Source organism: Acartia tonsa, chromosome 13 (assembly GCF_053477335.1).
Source record: "Acartia tonsa isolate MP-2025a chromosome 13, ASM5347733v1, whole genome shotgun sequence".
Classification (NCBI taxonomy): domain Eukaryota; kingdom Metazoa; phylum Arthropoda; class Copepoda; order Calanoida; family Acartiidae; genus Acartia; species Acartia tonsa.
Genome location: NC_137272.1, coordinates 25,981,360 through 26,004,817, shown reverse-complemented (window position 1 = coordinate 26,004,817; position 23,458 = coordinate 25,981,360). Strand labels below are relative to the sequence as shown.

General features: G+C 31.4%; 1 protein-coding gene across 2 annotated transcripts in view; it reads left to right on the top strand.

Annotated features, from left to right (window-relative positions):
- The window catches only part of LOC145335127 (regulator of G-protein signaling loco-like), a 61,584-nt gene that overhangs the window by 11,193 nt on the left and 26,933 nt on the right, over positions 1-23,458 (top strand). The window contains exons 1-11 of one of the 2 annotated variants that reach the window (XM_080180857.1): positions 10,588-10,662; positions 15,469-15,562; positions 16,275-16,302; positions 17,066-17,114; positions 17,394-17,431; positions 18,134-18,199; positions 18,750-18,791; positions 19,226-19,371; positions 20,213-20,291; positions 21,530-21,597; positions 22,267-22,320. In XM_080180857.1, coding sequence (XP_080036983.1) covers positions 15,471-15,562; positions 16,275-16,302; positions 17,066-17,114; positions 17,394-17,431; positions 18,134-18,199; positions 18,750-18,791; positions 19,226-19,371; positions 20,213-20,291; positions 21,530-21,597; positions 22,267-22,320 — 662 coding nt within the window. In that variant the 5' untranslated portion in view covers positions 10,588-10,662; positions 15,469-15,470. Of the gene's footprint in view, positions 1-10,587; positions 10,663-15,468; positions 15,563-16,274; positions 16,303-17,065; positions 17,115-17,393; positions 17,432-18,133; positions 18,200-18,749; positions 18,792-19,225; positions 19,372-20,212; positions 20,292-21,529; positions 21,598-22,266; positions 22,321-23,458 lie in introns of those variants that run through there. The other variant, XM_080180856.1, reaches the window with a different exon arrangement.

The window sequence follows — 23,458 nt, the reverse complement described above, 5'->3', positions numbered from 1 at the left end:
TCAACCACTAATTGTAATATACAGAAGGGTTAATTTTGTGTATCATCATTGGGGATGTACATCAATTTATCGGCCATTGTCTTAGATACCTGAATCTACTCTCATTTAAAAGAGGATTAGGACAGCTACCCAACTTGATATTATAATCTCTCCTGGCAATGTTGAGGTCCCTTGAAACTAATAATACATGATGGAAATAACAAATACACAAAGAAAAACTTCTCGTGGTAAGCGGCAAATAGATAAAAGCTTTTTTTTATACATGTTACGTTGGGTACATTTGTGTTAACGCCAGGAATTGAATCAAGACAAAAGTAAGTGCCGAGCTCTGGGACCTATTTATGGTGAAATTAGACATAAAACCATGATGTTTCCAGGTAAAATCAAAATATTTCAGCGGGGTCTTTTTGAGAAAATTAGATTTGAATTTGAATTGAGTTGCCGCATAATCATGACAAGAAAATCAAAGATTATTTATTTAAAATTTTAAATTTGCTTTTATAAAGTTCTTCATAAAACCACTCCTGAAGGGAGTTAATTAATGACCATTTTTATCAGTTGCTTTGCTAAGGTCACGGAAATTCAGCCTTAAATAAATTATATATAGAGAGGTTTTATCAAAGACTTCATAAATAAAAGCAAAGTTGTTCAAAATTTGAAATAATAATCTTTGCTTTTCTTGTCATGATTATGCGGCAACTCCTAGGGGGTGAAGATTGAACTTGAAATTTTCAAATTTAATTTTCTCAAAAAGACTTCGCTTTTAATATTTTGGTTTTACCTGGAATCATAAGGTTTTTATGTCTAATTTCACCATAAATAGGTCTTAGAGCTCGGCACTTACTTTTGTCTTGATTCTATTGTAGCCTGGCGTGTGTTTAGTTTAAAAGTCACCAAAGTTTTTTAAGCCAACAAATGTGTTATCTTGTGTATTAAGGCTTTGCAGTCAAATTTGCAGAAAAATAACTTTCTTTACGTAATCCATATAAATATAGTAAACTATAAATGTACATATATATACATAAGTATCAAAAAAAAGTTTTAAATGTTCTATTTGGATAGTATGTCTGTAGACGAAAAAACAGTAATTTTCCTTAACAACTAATTTTGTTAATTTAATTTTAGGTAAGTTTTCAAAGTATGTTGACCAACAATGTGTTATACTCCACAAAAGCACCTAGCCCCACTTGGTGGATGTGAGATAAAAGCATAACCTAACCATTATATAAAAACTAGCCCAATTTATAGATTGATCTAGTGATCTAAACACATACCAATTTGGGACATGAATATACAAATAAACAAAAAATATTTTAGTTTTCGATTAAATATGAAAAATTTATTAGATTAAACCTCTTCTTTGTTGGCTCTTTTTGGGTTGAAGTTGTGACTTTTAATTATAATAGAGCGAGATTTTTAAGTGACAAATATTGAGTCATATAATAGCCGTGGTTCTAATATTTTCTACTTAAAACTTTACATGAAATAAAAAGAAGTAAATTATTAATATGTTTATCATGATAAAAACTTTTATTACGAAAGTTGAGGATATTTGGCAGTTTTACACTGCCCGAAAGTGGAACACATACAGAATGAAAAAACAATCCCTTAGCTAGGCTTATATTAGGTTAGGTTACGTTAAGTATGGGTTAGTTAAAATGGCTGGGAGAGTTTTGAGTTTACCAGAGGTCTGTTCTTGGATTTTTAAAAGTATTCCCTTTTCCTTTCAGAAGCGTAGATACTCTACAAGACGTGATTTACGAACGTTCTTGCAACATGTACTTTTCGCGTAATTTTACAACTTACACACACAAACCGTCCTTTTAATTTAACATTGTACTGTGGGCCAAAACTAAAACTAAAATATAGTTTCGTGAGTCACAGTGGGCTTGGAACTTGGATAATTTTGACCACGCTACTGATTTGTGCTCCAGTGCGTTTTAATGATTATTAGCAAATTGACAACAATAACAGCATGCTATTGTAAATTATTATACAAGTAACACTACACATTTGTTTAAATGATTTTAATTTGCAAAAATTGGTTTACTTCAAGGGCAAAATTTTCTGAAAGTTTGTTTTTAAAAATGGAATTGATAAAACTGTTAAACGTTCAATTGGACTAAGTATAAATTTTAAATTTTTTTCAAAAAGCTTCGCCACAATTGGTATTAATAGTACTTCTTATTTTGTTCAACCTTGAACGAAAATAAGTTTATAGTTTCTTACGAAAACAGGGATATGACAATGGATGATATATTATGCATGTTTGGAATTTCTCTTTTTGAAGCTGCATAATTAAACAAGGACGACAACATCCAGAAAGGTTTCCCCTTCAAATTTAAGAAAAGTTTTACACGTCTATTTTCGTTTTGTCATTTCGTCTTAATAATAATCTGTTCCTCATTTAAAAAAAAAATATTTCTTGATTCGAAAGTTTGATTTGTCAAACACTCGAATCTTTAGATATTTCATCATTGTTGTTTTTATTAAAGGTTAATGCAGGTATGATAAATAACTGGAAAAATAAGAGATTTTTCTCATGTATTACTCAATATGTTTTTTCAAACTTTGAAAAGAAAAATAAAAGAGTTTTTAAAAAGAATTAATATAAACTTCCAGGCGAAACTTTTATTTATCATAGTTTTTTAAGTACCGAAGCTACTCTTTATATAACAGAGTAACTTCGTCTTTCTTTAGCAAAAGTATGTTGTAGACTAGCTGCGCTCCTAAAAAACATATTTTTTTCGAAGTAATTACGTTTAGAAATGCTTGAATATCTTATGCAACACAGGAAACGCAATCGATGACTCATCAATACGCATTTTGCTACATTTTTAGATAGTGGCTGCGCCCCTTGCCTCTACGTGCTTTGCTATTAGGTTTAGTGGTTTTCATGATATTTCGACTGCCACACATATATATAGCCTAAAACTATTCCGACTTCTGTGTGTTGCTTTTCTAAAATTGTAAATTGAATTGATTTAGTGGTTAGCAAGATATTGACTGACAAACTAATAAAATTAATACATATTTTATATAACAGAATACCTAAAAATTATGTAAATTAATGAAATAATATTAAAAGGTTTGAGCTAAAATTACAAAATAAACTTTTACTTTCCTTAAAGAAAGAATCTATGGTGCTTTCCTTCAAAGTGCCCTTTCGAGCACATAACCTCAACTCATTAGTTTTGAAATAAATTGAAAATAATGGGAGGGTGTAGTTTTTTCTTTCTTCATGCCTAACCCCTGTTGTGCCTACCCTATAGCCACTATAACCTAACCTAACCTAACCTAGCCTAAGATTTAGAGTCTAATAGTTGATTACAAGGAGAACAACATCCAAATCAGTCAAGCCGTTGACGAGGCCTCAAATTGTTTTAAATGCAGGGGAGGGAAGGGGGAAGGTTGATTTTATGAATGCTATTGGTATTCACTGGTACTGAAATTAGAGAGAGAGGGGATATTGGGCTTTTTTTTACACTAGTCCCTAAAGTATTATTATACTGTTATCTTTTTCGTTGACTCAACAACTTTGGGGACTTTTTAGTAAATTTTAATTGGTTGGTTTTTTAAGTTGAGTGTTCTAACGTTTCAACCACTAATTGTAATCTACAGAAGGGGTAATTTTGTGTATAATCATTGGTGATGGACATCAATTTATCGGTCATTGTCCTATCCCTTTAGATCCCTGTACTGAAATAGTTTAAAGTTTGTTCCATGATGATAGATAGAAGAAAAACTTCTTAAACTTTATGCATATAACTTTATATAAGAGTACAAGAATCATATTATAATAAAGTAGTAAGTTGTGTGTATGTATATCTACTGTAAGATCTCGTAAAAGGAATTTTCTGACAGGTTTCAGGCTATTTTACAGTGTGAGAAGATGGAGGGAGGGGGATGGGGGAGTGAGTAACATGAAAACACTATTTATTTTAATAAAAAATGAAATTTCGTTATAGAGAAGTAACTATTGGATTTGTGTTGGCTGATATAGACTTGGAATAAAGGTTGCAGGTTATTATATAATTAGCTTGATGTGTCATACCCCTGTCCCCGAAGTTTAAACTTTATTGTACGATGCACAAACTTTGATAAAACTCCATTAATGTTTCAAACAAAATGGCAACATTCCACTAATTGAAAGTGGACCACAAACAAACCAACTTAAAGGGGTGACTGTTCCTACATTTTCGCAGTTGTATCTTATTATTGAAAAAAAAACTTTGCTTAAATAATTTTTTTTTACCACAAGTTGTCGTAAAATTGTTGAAAAGAAGAATATTGTGTTGTAAACAAAATCAAAATAAAAAAAATAATTCTTACTTGTGGTTACTTATTAGTTTTAAATGAATATGACGATTCTAGCTCTCTCGAGGGTCTCTGTGTGGCCTTATTTCTAAATAATAATATCACTGCGGGGCTCTTCTAACCTTTACTAGAAGATAAACTAACATAAATAATATAAGCATACAAAATAAGGAACCTTCAAAAGGCCTAATTATAAAGTAAAAGCTATCCATTTTGGACATACAAATGTACAGACATAATCTGGACGAAGAAAAGATTTGCTTAAAAAGTTTTTTGGTAGGGTATTGGTTGTTCCATGGGTGATTTGATGGATAATTCCGCAAAATAAATTATTCAATTTTGAAAAGTTTGCCTCCCATCAAATGAAATCATATCATATCAGTGTTTTGATTTAAGATTATATACTAAAACAAGGATGACAACATTCAAAAAATGATCAACAAAGCATGCAGTCATACATACAAATTTAGAGTTACAACACTTTTAAAATGGATGAAAATTGAGCAAAAAGCAACCTATTAAACCATTCCAAAATACGACCTTATAACCATTGTTGGACCTGTGTGGAGCTTAAATAAAACGGAAAAATCAGTTGGTTCAGCGATTATAAACATTAAGATCTAAAAGACAATGTTTTTTTTTCTGTAACCTTTTTAATTTGAACCCTTTTTGTACCCTTAATTTTCTAAAGAAATTTAATGATGATTAAATTTCTTATTTTTTCTTCATTATTTGTTAATTTTTCAAAAGTCTTTTTTCGCAGGTTGAATTATTTTAAAACGGCAAAGTTAAACAAAGTTTTAAAGCTATAAAGCCAAAAAATGAGAGAATGTTTTTTCTAGTCTTTATACAATCCAATGTTCCCTTCCTTCCTTTTATAGAACTAGCGGCTGCGCCCCTAGCACATAGAGCTCTTTATTTAAGAGCTATAAAAGGCAGACATTGGCCTTAAACCATCCCAAGACATAAATCTGGAAATATAATAGCCTAAAACCATCATGGGACATATCTGAAGATTCCTTGAAATGGTTCAGCAGTTAGTGAAATTCTTACTACTTTTTATAATAGGATTTTGAAATACACTGCGGATGTTACAATATGCGGAAGCGAAAGCACACCTAAAGAAATGAAGTAAATTTTGTTGATTCAAATTGTTTCAAATCACTGTGAATTTTCTTAATTGGACCATTTGTTACTACCAGGGATACAGGGTTTGGACAATGGGTGAATTTTCGAAGAAAAATAAAAATATTAAAAGTACCCAAAATAATTACAAAAAGTCTAGATATAGCTATTTTTCTTTGTCTTTGATAGAATAAAAATTTTACTGGAAATAATGAGAGAAGGTTAATTTATCTGCCATTATCTTTATCCATTTATCTTTCGGTTTGAATTCAATTTTTTCTCACTTTCTTAATTAAGGAAACGTGTTCAGTCATCCTATACGTTTGTTAATCCATCTATCTATATATGTATATATCCTTTAGCGGCTACGCCCCCTAAAAGCTTCTAAAGGGACTTGAGGGAGGGGGATGGGGGGTTTTAAATTTCAATTTAAAGAAGGAAAAAATCAAGGGGCGATTTTGTTTTGTAGGATTGAAGAAATTTCTCCAAAATTGTTATTAACCTTACCTGACCTATGAGAAGCTTCACTGTAAAGGGGAACCATATCTGCCCAGCGGTTAGTGAAATACTTTGGTGCACATTGACAAACACACATCCTGTTATAGGCCTAAAGATGATCTTGAGGGAGGAGGGAGGGGGGGGGGAGATTTTTTTATGTAAAAAAGGAGAAAAGTTTAAGGGGCGATTTAACTTGGTATGATGGAGGTTAACCTTCCATTTACCTATAAGACTTCAAAGGAGAACCATGTCGGTTCAGTGGTTAACCAAATCCTTCTCAACATATAAACAGACATCATTTTTTTATAAACGTGAAATATCTATCTATGAATGCTTGTATGCAATATTATGTATGGCTTAACAACACTTTTAAGACTAAAACGGAAAAACAAAGAAGTTTATTACCATAATAAACTAACAAATTAATAACGAAGAGCCAATTTTGATATTTTTCTAATGTAAAAGTAACAGGATGTCTGTTTGTCTAGCGGTACCGAAGGATCTTGCTAATCGCTGAACCGATATGGTTCTCTTTTGAAATTTAACTTCTGATTTGTCAAGAGAAGTCCTATATCTATTTTGAAGGAGTGTATATTGTATAACCGACCTCCCAAAAGAAATCGCCCCTAGAAAAATTTTGCCATAAAAAATTTTAAAATAGACAGAGGTCGACTTCCCCCCCCCCCCCTCAAATATGTAGTCTATGTAGTACTGTTTAATCAGTGTAGACTTTTAACTTTTAAATTGCAAATATACAATATTTTGTATAATCGTAATTGACGGAAATACAAAATTCCAGAGTTGCTTCATTTTATGAGATAAATATAACATATGCTAGTTTTGTTAAAAATGTATTAAACAAATTTTTATGTATTTCATGTTTATACGTATGTATTTTTAAATCAACACCATAAGGATGTTTTTCTAAGATGAGTAGCATCTCTATAATTGAAATTATCCTTGTACTTTAAACCTAATATCCAATAATAGGAAGCAAAAATGAAGTCATATCATTCAAATGATTAATGATAGGCCAGTATATATTTTACCATTGGTCAATTAGAATGAATACTGGCATACCATTGGTCATTTGTATTGTATAACGTTATTTTTTATTAGGCACTAAAAGACGCTTTCTTTTGTAAGCATTATATCGCATCCATTACAAACGGATGATGCTCTTGGGTTCTCTAGATTATGTCCAACGAGATAATTAACTAGGTAATCAGTGAATTATTTATTCTATGTATTTCAAATGTTGAACACTTATGAACGACGTTAGAATATTCCTATCGATTTCAAACCTTACATGCTGATTCATGTAGCGTTAGGTTCATTTTTCCAACAGTTTGATTTCAGAGCATTGCACTTATGAATGTTGTCATCCTTGTTTTTTTAACTAGATTATATTATTTAAAAGTTTAATAATTTAAAAATTAATATTAAAAAGAATTTACCATTTGAGATAAAATTAATTATCTCGTTATAAGCTAAAACAATTAGATTTTTTCTGTGAGGATTGGTAACATATTTGATGAAAATTTAATTAATAATTATATTTTGTGAAGGTAAATATTATAAGAAACATCGTATTATACATAGCTTTCCATAGATATTAAAATAAAAAATCTTAAAACGAGTTTTGTTAGCTGTGAGAAATCGAAGTTCCGGGCTAACAAAACTGGTAAAAATCCCAAACTAACAAAACTGGTAATATTCGTGTAAATTGTCTGTAATACGATGCTATATATGATTTTTCAGTATGGCTGGGAATCGGTTCTAATCCATCGGATATTAATCGGGTTCGAAGTCTTATTGGAAAACTAATATGTCTCTCCTATATTATATATAAGCAATTGAATGTCTACTGTAGTTTTTGAGATCTTAAGGAACACACTGACTGAGAGTCAAACAGTCTATCTAACTTTGCATATATACTTATTTTATTTAAAGAGAAACATAACGTTTAATGTCTTTTATTTTTAGTTAAACTAAAGTGACAGATTATAAAAAAAACTTTCTTCTTTAATGATCTTTCAAGATTTTGCAATTTCCTACAATTCATAAATAGGACATTATTCAATCCCCCCCCCCCACGGCCCTAATATATAAATAGACTAGCGGCTTCGCCCCAAGCCTCTAGGGGCTTTGCCCCAGGAGTTTTAATCAATCTAATTTTTCGTGTTTTAGATTTTAAAGAAAATTTAAAAAAAAAAATCATTTTGGGGGGGGGGGGATTTTTTTTCATTTTTTTTTTTGGGGGGGGGTTAAGGGTGTCCCACCCCCCCAAGAAAATAGATATGAACCTTCCCGGGACCTATGAGAAGCTACCCTGTAAAGGAGAACCTGATCGGGTCAGCGTTTAGCGAGATCCTTCGCTACAAACAAACAGACAGACAAACAGAAAGACATCGTTCTACTTTGTATTATAGATAGACAATAAACAAATAAATGTTAATTAACGTTGTAATGACAATTAGACGGACATACTCTAATAGAGAGCAGCTGTGAAACTAAAATAATATTAAAAAAGGGGGGAGGGGTACTTGGGGGTCATATTTCAATTTATGGGAAAATTTGAAAGTTTTGAAATGACGCTATCGGGAAATTCCATTTTTTCCATTCATAACTTTAATATTCTGAAACACGATGCTATTCTATTAATATTAGATCCTGTACGTCACCAGGTCGCGTTGTCAAGTACTTAGTTGCCAGAGGGAGATTAAATTGACGGTCTAATTAATCTCTCTTTCCTCTTACTATAGTATTATCAGCAATATAGCATCAGTAAATTTTAAGGTTTTTTCATTACCTTGAACAATATTTTTTTTTGGTGGGGGTAGATAGCAATTTTACGTCAGAAACTGATTTTCCACTTTCTATGAAAATAGCTTAGAACCATGGCATGAGAAGCAGAACCAATCAGTTTAGCGGTTAGCAATATATTATGCTTTTTATAGACGGACGGATAGACATTGTTCTTGCTTCGTTAGTACTTCTGTCTGTCATTTTGTCCTTTACTCCGCCTGTCCTGCCGTATTTTCTTAGATTATTTCATCGGATAAAACAAATGTCCGTTTGTCTGTTTCCGTGTCCGTCATTCATTCTGTCAGTCTGTCCGTTTGTCCATCTGTCTGGCTTTCTTTCTATCAGCAAGTTTACCGTCTGTCTGTCTACCTGTCAGTTTGTCTTTCCACCATTCATTGCGTCTGTCATTTTAATTTCTGGAGGAAAGCTACTCTATAAAATCAGCTGTCCAGATTCGTCATACTAGTGTACATATACACATATGTACAGTAAATGTGTTTGTGGTGTATTTTTAGATCTAGGAAATTGGCAAAACATATTTTTTGCGAAGTTTTCATGTATTCGCCAAAAACATTTGATAGCAAAATAAATCTGTTTTGATAAATAATAGTTAATAATAATTATCTTTGGACAGGATTGCAGAAAAGTCTAACGGGTGTTTATAGTAAACATATAATTATTATCGAAAAGTCGTTTTTCTTTATGACAGTACTAGCGGCTTCGCCCCTAGCCTCTAGGGGCTTTGCCCCAAGAGATGATAAAAAAAGTTAAGGTGAATTTCGTAAAAAAAATAAGAAGGACCAAGGAAATCTCCTGAAAAAAAAAATGGGTGGGTGTTGTTTTTAGTTTGTTTTTTTTTTGGGGGGGGGGTGTCCCACCCCCCAGGAAAATAGCTTAAAACCATCACAGGACCAGTAGGTATAATCCCTGAAAAGTAGAGCCCAATCGGTTAAGCAGTTACTGAGATCTTAAGCTTCAGACAGACAGACAGACGGACAGACATCGTACTACTTTGTATTATAGATTATGGAACATTTACCACGTATAAAAGTGGTTTTACATTACATGAGTGTTATTCTTCTTACATTATAATAACACTTGCGGCTTCGCCACTAGCCTCTAGGGGCTTTGACCCAAGAGGTAATTAAAAAAAATTAAGTACCTAGAGGTGCCCCCACTACTGTCTATTTTTAAAAAATGAGGGGGATTTTTCTGTTTTTTTGGGGGGGTTGGGTGTATCCCTATCCCTAAGAAAATAGCCTAAAACAACCACAGGACCAGTAGGTAAGAGTAGAATCCGATCGATGTAGTGGTTACCGAGATCTTAAGGGACGGACGGACAGATAGATGGACAGACATCATTCTACTTTGTATTATAGATTGGAAAAATCTAGTGGTTTAGTGGGAACATCTGCTTGACCAAAGTCGTAAATGTGTTGACTTAATTCTTAGTTTAGCACACTCACATAGAGAGAGAGAGAGAGAGAGAGATAGAGAGGAAATCAGAGATGGACAGAAATATGTGCAAGGGTTCACACACTACTATGGAATAATAATTAAACAGCTAAAATTAAATTTCAAATCACTTCTTGTGTACGTACTAGAAACTCTATAATATCCCGAATCACCATGCAAAGTTTGAAATTGATTGGACAATTATAACATGCCTAAATTTACCGAATTATAGAAAACCTTAGCATAATCAAAAACATTCAATTGTTATTGTGTGTATATGCAGAAATAAAACTCCATGCTAATGTGATATTATGCGGAAATGTATACACACCACAAGAAAAAAAAAACTGTTCTAAATACGAAGTCACTTAAAGACCTTAGTTTGTTTACGTCAAGTGAACACACGGTGCTAATGCTAAGAAGTTAGAAAATTGTGAAAATAATACAAAATAAAAAAAAGTAATTATTATTTTGTTTGATAGTGAGAAACTAGTATGTGTATTGGTATTATTTAAGATCTTTGAAACGGCTAGTAAAATCTAAGGTTATTATATTTTAGACAAGGATTTGGGAATTTTAGAAAAGTGTTGCCTGAAAAATGAACGCCATCCAAAATTTAAGGGGAAAATGCAGTGTAAATTACAAAAATTAAAAAATTACAAAAGGATGAATCAACGATCTGACGGACAAAAAAAGTTTTGAAATAGCGTTACTAGTAAAAACAAAAACAAGTACTTGTATTTTAAATATGTTTTTGATTTCATATATTTTTTCAACAATTTATATAAAAAAAACAACTAATGATTCGCCCCCAGTTTCTAGGAGGGGGGCGAAGGAGGCCATGAAAATAGCCTAAAACCACCAGTAACACCTTTAAAGCTTCTCTGAAAAGTTAAATCAATAAGGACCAGCAGTTATCGGGATCTTTAGCATCAGACAAAAAATGCCTTATAGGATAGAAGTATATGTGTTTTTAACTAACGTTGTCAAAGAGGATCTTTTTTTGGGAGTGGGTTTATTTTTTATTTTTATTTTTTATTACTTAGGAGGGACATTGCCACACTCTCCCAAAATAAAAACAAAAACATAAAAACTATACAAATTTTTACTGTGAAAAAAAACATTGGCCCAGTTGTTATTGAGATCTTTAGGTACAACACACAAACAGACTAACTGGTGGCTTGTGTCTATGATATAAGATTTAAAATCAATAGGACTATTTTTACCACGTCTTAAATAGAGCTATCTTTATGGAAGTACAGATGAACATAAGCTCACTGTAGAATATCTTCAAAATCTCATATTCAATTCAAGTGTTTTATTATAACAAAAAGAAACATAATAATATTTTACAAAGAATACTATGACGTGATTCGTTATGTTATCGTTAAAAACAAGAATGAAAATTGTAGCGCAAATCCTTATATAAAAGTAACAGGGTATATAAGAGTTTGTCTGTCTATCTGTTTGTACCGAATTTTCTTGCTAACAGCTGAACCGATTTGGTTCTCCTTTTAAATGTAGATTATTCTTGGGAGAACACCACTAGAAATGATCTCTACCAAAAAATACTTGATATTGTTTGTGGCAAGAAAGTGTAAATTAATTTTAATATCTCTGTGTTTAAAATAACACATGTTAAAAAGTTATATAGTAGCTACGCTCCTAACAGCTAAGTTGTTTATATTAAAAAACCCATCATCAAACATCTTTAAATGTTTTTGGGTCACATTACAATTGTGTTTTTCAAAAGTAACCAAAAAAATCTTTTAAAAATAAAATTATAAATCTACGAATTTTATAAAAATCTACCAGTGATAAATACTAAGCTTAACATTATTAAACCATCCATTATATATTTATGATGTTTTGTGTATGAGATATTATTGATTTATTAGCAATAGGACTATTAGGAAGCCTTCCGGAAAAAGTGAAATCAAATCATTATTAAGATTATTATAAGAAAATTTAAGTGATAGGCCCCTAGATTATTTACAGCAAAGGTTTATGGATACTTTACCACATTAAGATGAAGATTTAGAACCAAAAAAAATCATCTTTAAACAATGTACTGTTCAGTCCCCTTGCAAAGTAGCCTTAAACCTGCCAAAAAAAATGCAAGAAAGCTTGCTATAAAAGATATAAAAAAATGGTATTATATTATTATTTGCTTTTTAGATTTTTGTAAAATTAAATATTACATATTTGCAAAATGTGCAGGAAAATCTACTTTTGAGTTTGATTACATAATTACATTACAAAATTTAGCAGTACGAAATTATACAAATTCAAATATTCTGAATTTTTGTGCAATTTTTAATTAAATATTGTTGCGTAAACATACAAAATTTTCTAGTTTACCAAACCTATAAAAACAAGGATGACAACATCCATAAAAGCGAATCTCTGAAATGAAGGGACAAACGGACCTAACACTTCACTTGCATAGTGTCAATAATTCAGTGGCAACTGAATAATCAGAATATAAATATAAGAGTATAAGAGTTGAAGCAAAAATTAGGTAAGTAAATTTGTTGAAAAACTACTTGATACAGGATAATGTTTATGAACATACTTACATTTTTAGGACTTGATTATAGAGATGCTTCGCTTATAATATTGTACTTTGTTGTCCCAGGAATCAGTATACCAAAAATCAGGTCAATCGGATAATTGGATCACATTAAAAGAGAGGGTGGGTTTCTGGTAAAATCCGTAAAGGTTATGTGCTATAAGTTAAAAACAGTAGTAGAACGATAAAAATTTATGTTAACTTAAAATTTTTTTTTGTCTATAGTTCTTTTCAATAAGAAATACACCTATTTAGTGAACATTATCGTTCTACTACTATTTTTAAGCCTTAAAACACACACCTTTACGGATTCTACCAGAAATATACCCCTCTCTTTGTTGTTAAAAAAGTAAAAAAATCAACATGTTTAATATGGACTTACAGACATTTTGGTAATGATTATAGGGTTGCTACCCAACTACTACAGGAATCACCATTAAAAGTTTGAAATCGACAGGACAATTCTAACATGCCTAAACTAACGAGAAAAGCTATCCGCTCCGGACGGTCGTACGGACGGACCTACCCTAATTATAGAAAAGCTTCGCTTTTAAAAAGAAAACAATATCTGTCGGTCCGTCTGTCTTTTTGCCTAGGACAGGTATTTAATAACAGACAGACAAACGTTCGGTTACTCTAATGAAATATAATAGGACTAGCGGCTTCGCCCCTAGCCTCTAGGGGCTTTATTTCTAAAGGTTCAGGGGAGAATTTTAAAAATTTTGTTTAAATATTTTTAGATATTTTTTGTATTTTATAACATTTTATTACTCTTTATATCATTTTATTACTCTTTATATCATTTTATAACTCTTTATAACATTTTATAACCTTTTTATATTGATTTATATTATTTAAAACCTTTGAAATTTTTCTTTTTTTTATTGCTTTTTAAAATTTCTTTGCCATTAGTCTTTTTGGGGCTTTGCCCCCACAGGAGAAGGAAGTTTTCACAATCTTTTTGAATTTGATAAAACAAAGTTTAAAAGAAGAAAAGAAATTTAAAAAGAAGAAAAATAATTGAAAATATAAAGAAAATATAAAAAAGTATAAAAAAGTATAAAAAAATATAAAAATTAATAAAAATATATAAAAATATATAAAAACATAAAAAACATTAAAATTAGAAAAAAATATGAAAATTTTTTTTAGGGGGGGGAAATTTTCATTTTTCGGGGGGTTGGGGGTGTCCCACCCCCCAAGAAAATAGCTTAAAACCACCACAGGACCAATAGGTATATACCCTGAAGAGTAGAATCCAATCGGTTCAGTGGTTATCGAGATCTTAAGCTTCAGACGGACGGACGGACGGACAGACATCAAGCTACTTTGTATTATAGATAATGGTATTGAATTTATTGATGTGGCATATCTGATTTCTATATCATGTGGATAAAATAAATGTTAAGAAAGTCTATAATTTTAGTAGCAAAGCTACTCTATAATTAACTTTGTCTGTCCGTCCTTCCTTTCGCCATAAGTACGTAACGTCAAGGGGTAAAAGCTATTCAATTTAAGGATTTTTCGTGAAGATTCCTTTGACCTGTTAGCATTGCTTTTTGTCCGTCTGTCAGTCGTTAAGACATTTTTATCAAGGTTCGCTACTTATAAATTTTGTCAAAAAAGTGATTTTAAAATAAAATATTAATTTAACTTTAAAGAGCATTGGTTAGTTGTTATTTGCATTTAAAACTTTTACGTAGATTTTTAATTTATTTAAGTATATTTCTTTTAATTGGTTTTCTTAATTTAATTCTCAACTTCTGTCTGTATAAAGGACACCACGATTTTAAAAAGTAGCAAGATTTTTATCAAAAGCAGATTTGTTTTGAAATTTTTTGAAAATATTTTATTCAGTAGTATAGTAGTAAGGCGTTTTGAGAACCCTTTTTAGCATGCTACTATCATATAGATAAGGGCAAGGGATTACCAGTAAATTTTGATCTATAGTTGCAGTACAAATATTTTTTTATTTTTCTTATGAATCTATATAGTATTATTTATCTCTATCGTTAACAGTGGCCAAGAAAAAAACAAATAAACCAACGGAAGGGCATCCAGTCATCCTTAATAGCAGAGAAGCTTCTACACATAAAATAACTTTAAATATTTCTAGACCAGACTGTCCTTTTAAGTGTGATCACGCAAATGTATTTGTTTCTAACTCTCTATATCACGATATCTAAGTAAAGGATTTAATGTCATTTAGTTACTTACACACAAGGACGACAACATTCGGCAGTTTCCCTTAAAAAGCATATTTTTTTAAGTAGGGGGTGAAATGGTGCGCGAAGCGCGCCGCAAATTCTTTTACCCCCACCTAAATTTTTATCCCCGGGGGTAAAAATTGACTCGGGGGGGGGGGTTAATTACTCCCCCTGAAATCTGTTGGCAGTGGTAAATTTTTTTTACCGTAGGCACCCCCAAGGTAGGGGTAAATTATCCCCCCCTTGGACGTCCTTGATGGGAGGGGTAAGGGCAGGTGGAGGCTAGTTGTTGGTTTCTTTGTTTATTACTTGAGGTCAGACTAGGTTAGGTTATATAGGGTACTGGGTAGCCCTACAACAGGGTAAGGGCTCCTAAGATATAAGCCCGCAGGGTTAGGGCCTTTCGCTAGAGGCGTAGACAGTCACACCAATTAATATAACAGTTGTTTTGTGAATAATTCAATAAGCAATGTTTTAAATTTTCAGGCATGGGTGAATTTTGTCGGATACCTTTAGAAGCCCTTCAGTATCCCCAAGCATTTGATAAGAACCCAAAGTTAAAAAGAACCTACCATGTCAGGTACGTGACATTTCTATATAGATAGATAAACAGATGGACTGGAAAATAGATTGATTAATAGTTATTTGTGTAATGATAGATAGACAAAAAAGCAACGATGGGTCTATAGATATATAAATAGATGGACATATAAATACATATATTAATGGATGGATGAACTGATAGATGAACTCAAACATTTGTTAGACAAACGGACAGCATCTCAAATTCGTTGACGTTGAAATTATTATGGTTATAAATATTGAGAAATTAATTATACCTATCGTTATAGAAATCTTCAAACCATTTTGATTGATATTTTTTTATGTATGATGTAATAATGGATATAGAATACGTGGATATTGTGAGAGATTCTTGCATACCCTGATAAAATGATTCTTTCAGCTGGCTAATATAACGATACCCCCTAATGACTTTACCTTCTCTGACAATGGAGGAACATATTGACCAAGTAACTGGACAAAAGTGTCTCAAAATCAGCCATGTGACGTAATAAAAAAAGATGGAGATGAGAGGAGGAGTGGGAAAGAAAACCCCTAAAATAGAGATAAATAATCACTCAATTTTAAGACGTCATATGGCTGATTTTTGAGACACTTTGTCCAGTTACATTGACTAAACTAAATTAAATTGACAAGAAAATTTCCCTGTCACAATATCCACCTATTGTATATCTATTGATATATTACGGTGAATATTATTTATATTACAGGCGTGATAGAAACAGAATAAAAGATAAGGTACGTCATGTTTTTTTATTATAGAGAAGCAACTCTGTAACTAATTTTGGTCGTACGTCCATGATATATTCAGGAACCTTAATCTAGCCATTTTTAACTTGTAGGCTCCGAAATTTGTTTACTTTTTTTGCAGGGTAAACTCGGGGTATAATTGTTTGTCATAATCCTGGTCCCTTCTCCCGGATAATTGCCTCTAAACTTTCTTGTGATTTTTCCCCTTACAAAGCATTTATGATCGCTTCTGTGAAATAGATATAGAGTACATGAATATGGTGATAAAATGTTTCTCCTTGTCGGCTAATATAACGATAACCCCTCCCCCTTATGACTTTTCCCCATGATTGAAAGCAGAAAATCTTTGTAACAATATATATCCACGTATTGTATATCCATTTTTAGCGAATGAATAAACGTGGTTTGTTTTACGCAACCGTCGCTTGATTTTGTTCCTGTAGCTCACTATTTGCACAGAGAATATAAATTGATGTTTTTTCCTCACAGTTTTTTAAACCCTCAAAAATAAAAGATAAATATAAATAATTGCTTCACATTTAAAGGGACAAATACTTAAATATAAAAGATTTGAATGAATATTTGAAAAGTATATTTCTGTCATTGTACTAGGTTTGTACATTATAATAGGATGGCTATCAGTCTGTCTTACTTTTAAAGCCGACAACTTAGCAGTTTTCTATCTAGATTTTAATTTTTAAACTTTGAATGAATGATTTATTGATAACTAACATTTTTCTTCATATTTTAGACTAAGATAGAAGGTTGTAGACGATCAAGTTCTGAATATTTTACTCAAGGTAAGTTCTCATAGGCGTGTTTATTCCCCCCCCCCCCCCATTGCGTTAATTTTTTTTTGGGGGGGGGGAGGAGGAGTTGTATATTACATAACGATAGCAATCAAAATAAGCGTTGCTTATATAAGTACCTACTATTTACAATATACCTACCTCTAACACTAACCTTAAGCCCAATTGAAGTGTCCTTTTCAAAATAGAATTATTAAAAATGATTTTATATTAGAACAAAAAATTTTAAAAAAATATTTGAATCTAAAATTTATAAATCTGATTTTTCAGCCGGAAAGAGTTTGTCAGTGGATACGTCAACTTTTGAGGTTAGTTATCATCGCTTCGAAACCGATTTATATCCGGTGTATTATAACCGGTTTCCAGCTATACTGAAAATTTATGTCTAGCATCGTATTTTATCCAGTTTTCTACGAATACAAAATGTACTATTATATCCGCGAAAATCTGTTTATAATACGATGCGAGAAATAACTATTCTCTTTAACTAATTTTGTCTGTCCATCCATAATCAAATTCATATGAATTCTAGAAAGAATTTTAAAAATCTTCCGACGTTTAAAAAAAATGCTCGAAAATTTCTTAGGTTCATTTCTCTATATATTTTTTGGTGCTTTTACATGAAGTGCTTGTTGATGACTGATAACTCCTACTCTTTATTTTTCCTATGGTCTAACCCTGCGGGGCAACCCAGTACCAAATATAACCTTACCTAACCTGAACATATTACCTTGCCTAAAGTAATGAAAACATAAGAAAAATTTATTATTTTCAACTTATTCAAAATGGAAGGGGGAGGGGATATCTGTGTTCAACAAGGTACTTTGTGTAAAAGTGCCGACTTCTTTATCAAGTAGTTAGGTTAATTTAACTAAACTTATGATTATAGATTTGAGCTCCTCAAAAGCACACAATATCTTTGGATATAAATGTTTATTTTAAAAAATAATGTCTAGATTCGAGCTCCTCTTAAGCACACAGTGTCTACGGATATAAATATTAATATCTAGATTCGAGCTCCTCTAAAGCACACAGTGTCTACGGATATAAATCTGGATTGCCCATCTAGCCACCAGGTAATGAAAAAATATTTTTCCTGCAACTTTTCTGCAAGTCAAATAACAGTTTCTTAAAGCATTTATTTTTCTTATAATTGACAACATTTAAAGTGTGTTATTGCTTCGATAATCCTAGCAATTACGCTCTAGAGGGTCTTAATGCCACTTTAAGTGGGTTGCTGTTGCTCCCCCACCTTTTAATTTATTTAAAAAAAGAAAAAACACTTTTTTGAGGGAAGGGTTGTTTTTCCAGGATGTTTAAACTTGGGTCACAGTTTAAAACCTATGAGAAGTTACACTGTAAAGGAGAACCATATCAGTCAAGCAGTTAGCATGATTCTTTTTCTTTGGCAAAGACAAACATCCTGTTACTCACATATAGGAATTTAGTAATGTCATCTATTTCAATTTATCACTATCAAATTCTTTGTTTACATCAAGCTGTTGTTAAAGTATTATTTTCATACTTGTTATTCGATTAAAAAAATGTTATTATCTAATTTTTGAACTTTTTAGAAAGTCGTCATTCTTTCTTGTATCCTTTCTTACATGTTTGATATTTTTTTAGGTCGGAGTTGGCCAGTACATGGATATGCAGCTGGATACACAGGTATAGATAGATAGTATCGCAGGAAAAACACAAAAACCTTTTGGAGATCACTGTTTTAGAGGCCCCAACGGTCATTTAAATAACAAAAAAAGCCTTTTTTAAAATGCCAAAATAAGTAAACACGTATAAAGAAGAACTTTATTTAAAAGAGAACACAGTAATAGTGTCTGACTGATTATGACGTAACAAAAAAATTTAGCCAATGAGAGGCCACTATAAATTTTACCATTGGTCAATAACGCCTCTCATTGGCTAATTTTTTTTTGTTACGTCATAATCAGTCAGACACTATTACTGTGTTCTTTAAAAGAAAATAAAAATTATTAATTAAAAACTAAAGCTATCGTTTCGGATGAGAGCACCTAGATGCTTGGAATACAGCCGCTAGTCAAAATTATAAATAGCGACAGATTGATAAAAGACCGTTTTTTAAGGCCAGCAACGCAGAGAATGTCGCCGGATTAGGACGTCCAAACATTGAGATTAGCCAGCCGCCGAACAACAACACACCCACAACAATGAAAATTAACAACGCGGCTGGGAAGCCCGGCAACAGGATGTCCGTGAAAGGCCGTTCCAGGTATAGTAACATTATTTTGTTTGCTGTTGAACGTGTTGGCGCTCTGCAAATTTTCAGCTAATTTGCCTGAAATTTACATTTTAATGTTCTTAATGATAATGGGTGCTTTCCCTTAAAATGCTTAGCGAGCACATTTGAACCCCTCATTTGAAAATAAAGTATGTTCTGTGCTTTGCTAGGCACTTTGCGGGAAACCGCTCTAAAATAAAATAAGATAAATTATCAGACATTATTTTCAATGCGATAAAGTCGACAATAATTTTAAAAACTATAGTCAACTAAATGTTTCTAAGTTGCACAGGCAAGCTTGCATGCTGGAAAGGATATTAAGATTAGTGGGAAATGAAAAAAAGTGGAAAATCCAATCTTATTTACAATAAATTGTGTCATTATCTTTTAAGATTATTTAAACTTCCAATCCCCCCCCCCCCCCCAACGAAAAATGACATACAAATTTATTATCTTATAAAAATATTAGGGAAAAGGATTTAATTGGATAAATAGTTGAAAAGATAAAATTGTGGATTTTTCTCCTTTTTGTTTTTGATGAAATGAGATATTTCTTAAAGTAATATATTAAATAATTGAGAGAAAAAATTACTTACTACGTAGTTTTTGTACTATATTAAGTATAAGGTCACTTTATCTAATTATTCAGAGAAGCATTATCTTTGAGTAGACTAGCTACTCTATAGTAAAGAAATGTTATTCAGTCGTTCTTTCATCCATAAAAGGGAATCTAATACGTTATGCTCCATACCTGACTGTTTGATGCTAAACTATTATGTTCACTAAATGTAAATATATCATAAGTTATCTTTAACAATTTATTGATTTTTAGGTCAATAGACAATTTTGATTCTAAAGACGAAACTATTGAAGAAACAGACACACTTCCCAGCACTACTGTTATAATCAAGGTAGGTTTAACTCAATGTTTGCAAATTTAAAAAGTTGCTACATAAAATTTTAACTCCATTACATTTTTGGTACAATATAATAGAGATAGGTTTAACTCAAATCAAGCAAATTAAAAAATAGCTGCCAGAAAATTTTTAAATGTAATTTTAATATCAATACTTTTGAGATGAATTTAGTTCCAGGTTGGATAAACTAAAATTTAACTGCTAAAGATTTTTTCTCTTGCATTTTCAACTACATAGATTAAATTTATGAATTGAAACTTTTGACACTTGAAAGCTTTCTCTTTCAATTTACCCATCTTTAAATTTGTAAAGACTTTTGATGATTGGAACATTCCTTGTGGTTTGTTATCAATATTGTATGTAGATTTAACTATAAAAGTATAATTTTCAACACCTAATAACAAAAAAAAATTATATGGCATAGACAGAATAACGTACTACAGTTTCAGTAAGTTAAGTTGAATTCAATTTTTACCCACAAAGAGCAAATAATGCAATAAGTTTTGATCTTGGGTGTCCTAAATTCAAACACAAATTTTTTTGTGTTGTTTAAAAAAGTTGCAAAAGAATATTTTTACAAAAGACTTGATATTGTATACTAAAGTTTTAAATGGAATTCTCAAGAATCTCTTTTGTTTTTATATTTTTTGTTTAGTTTTGCATGAAAAGAAGAGAAGTTTTATAATTAGAAATGTCAAAAAATGAAGAAAGATCTTTTGTGTTTCTTAAACAGGATTAAAATAGGACAATGATCTTTTAAAGTACAATCATGTCTGAAAGTAACCCAGCCTTTTGAATATATAATGCAATTGGAAGTGTGTTTGTGAAAATATTAGAAAAGTTGATATAAAAATCGGAAGAGTAAGGCAAGTCAAAAGAATTGCAAAAAAGGGAAGTATTGAACAAATAATACTTATTGCAAACTTAATATAGATACATACATAGAATATATTTGCTACTAAATAATATCAAAGGAGTCTTTTATTATGTTTATAAAATGCAATAAATCTATGGAAAATTTACTTTTTTCACAGAGTAACAAGTGCACAAAAAGAACACAATTAAGCAAAGGATGGTTTAATTCCCATTATTTTTGGCATCCATAATTTTAAAGTAAATTTGTTTGATTAGATTCTTATCGTTATAATTATATATGTTTTTCTAATAGTCTCTTTTCAACACCAGTGTTGTGTATTGTTCCATTCCTTCAAAATTATTGATTTTAATCATAGGACAAATCGCGCCCCACGGACCAAGTGGCAGAACTAAACTCAAAGAAAACATCTCCTCCGCTCACAAGGTTAGTTGTTGCATTTTTTACTGTCACATTTTTTAAGAATGATTTTTTTTAAAGCTAGAATTAATGATAGCATATTTTAAGTATAATTATGAATATTTTAAATTTTAAAATCCAATAATTTTTTTTTCTTGCAGTTACTTCGCTTTTAAAGTTAAAACGTCCTATTTCTAAAAGAATTCATGAAACAAGTAGGATGTTTAGAATAACATTGCTATATTCGCAAAGTTTACCAAAAATGTACAATCTAAAAAGTCTGGTATTTTTTTTGAAACTTCAGCAAAATTGAAATTGTAAGAAACTGCGAAATTAAAAACAAAGATTTTCAATAAAACTTAATGACGTCTTAATTTCTTTAAATGAAGCACTCAAAAGCAAGGACGAATCTATAAGTAGCGAAGCATGAAATAAAGATCTAATGTACTAACAATATCAGCCAAATAGAAAGGCGGGCGAATAAACTCTTTGAATCAAAGTACCTCCATCTGATTCAGTTCTGCTTTTCAAAAACCTTTTAACTATATTTTTATATGATGGAATTGGAGCGCCTCATTTTTAAAAAAATACGTTCATTTAAACGGTGCATGGAAAACAAACGAAAATACGCACTATTACTCCATTTTACTATCTGCGAAAACCTTTTTATGGGATTGATAATAATTATTGTTATAGGCTGGAATGGTGGCAAGATTTTGATCTTTTACTTCAACATCCCATTGGATTAAGGTAAGTTTGTCTCAATAATAAGTTGGAGGCAAATTAGTTTTTTTGTAGGTGCCAAATATCTTGATGTTCTAAAATTAAGGTCGGTACGTCCGTCTGCCTGTAACGAAAAGCTCTTACCGGTTATTTGAACTTGACATAATTGTTCAATCCGTTAAAACATATAATGATTCCTAAACAATAATGGCATTACCCATAACTCTGTATGTCCAATTAAACATGTTTATTTAAAAAGCAAATATTTTAAAATTATATTTTAACGTGACAATTTGATATCCTATAATATAAAGTAATAAGCTTTTTTTTGTCTGTAGCGAAGGATCTCGCTAACCGCTGAACTGATATGGTTTTTCTTTGCAGTGAAGCCTCTTATAGACTCTGAGATGGTTTTGGGCTATTTAGATTTTTTAAAAAAAGTCTGGGTATGGTTTTAGGCTATTTTTCTGCCCTTCGAATATAGAGCCCCTAGATGCTAGGGGCTCAACCGCTAGTCATATAAAATGAATTAAGTGATAATTATGATTAAGTCATAAGTACATCGTTAACATCCTAAAACTATTTAATATGTTTTCCTCTACAGACTTAAATCCGCGCTCTTTTTCCACTGAAACCAAACCAGTTCTAAAACGTAAAAAATTAAGGTTTTCATTGTTTCTATATTATATAAACTTATGGAGATGCGATCCTCAATTTTCAAATTCTTTGAACGTACATATAAGACTTTTACAGAAATGCTTCGCATCCACAGCTATCTATCTATGCTTGATATAAAGTCAACACTTTATAGAGCAGATTATGAATATTTGATTGACGCGTGCCCTGCAATTATCTAGTAGCAATCAGGGGCAAGACACAATTACTTTAGCTAGGCCCAAGGCATTATTTGTATCAATTTATGCATTCATAGGCCTATCTCTACCTATATGACACCATATATGGGTAACGCTAGCCTATTCATGGTAATCTGTATGTGATTTGCTAATAGTATATGTTTATTAAAGACATTATGTTTATTGTTAAAGTAATCATATAAATAATCAGTACAAATATGTATGCCTACAACCATGCCTGATTTACGTCACATATTAACACACAGACATTTAATTGTACAGACAAACACTAAAATCCTGGTCCAGAGCTA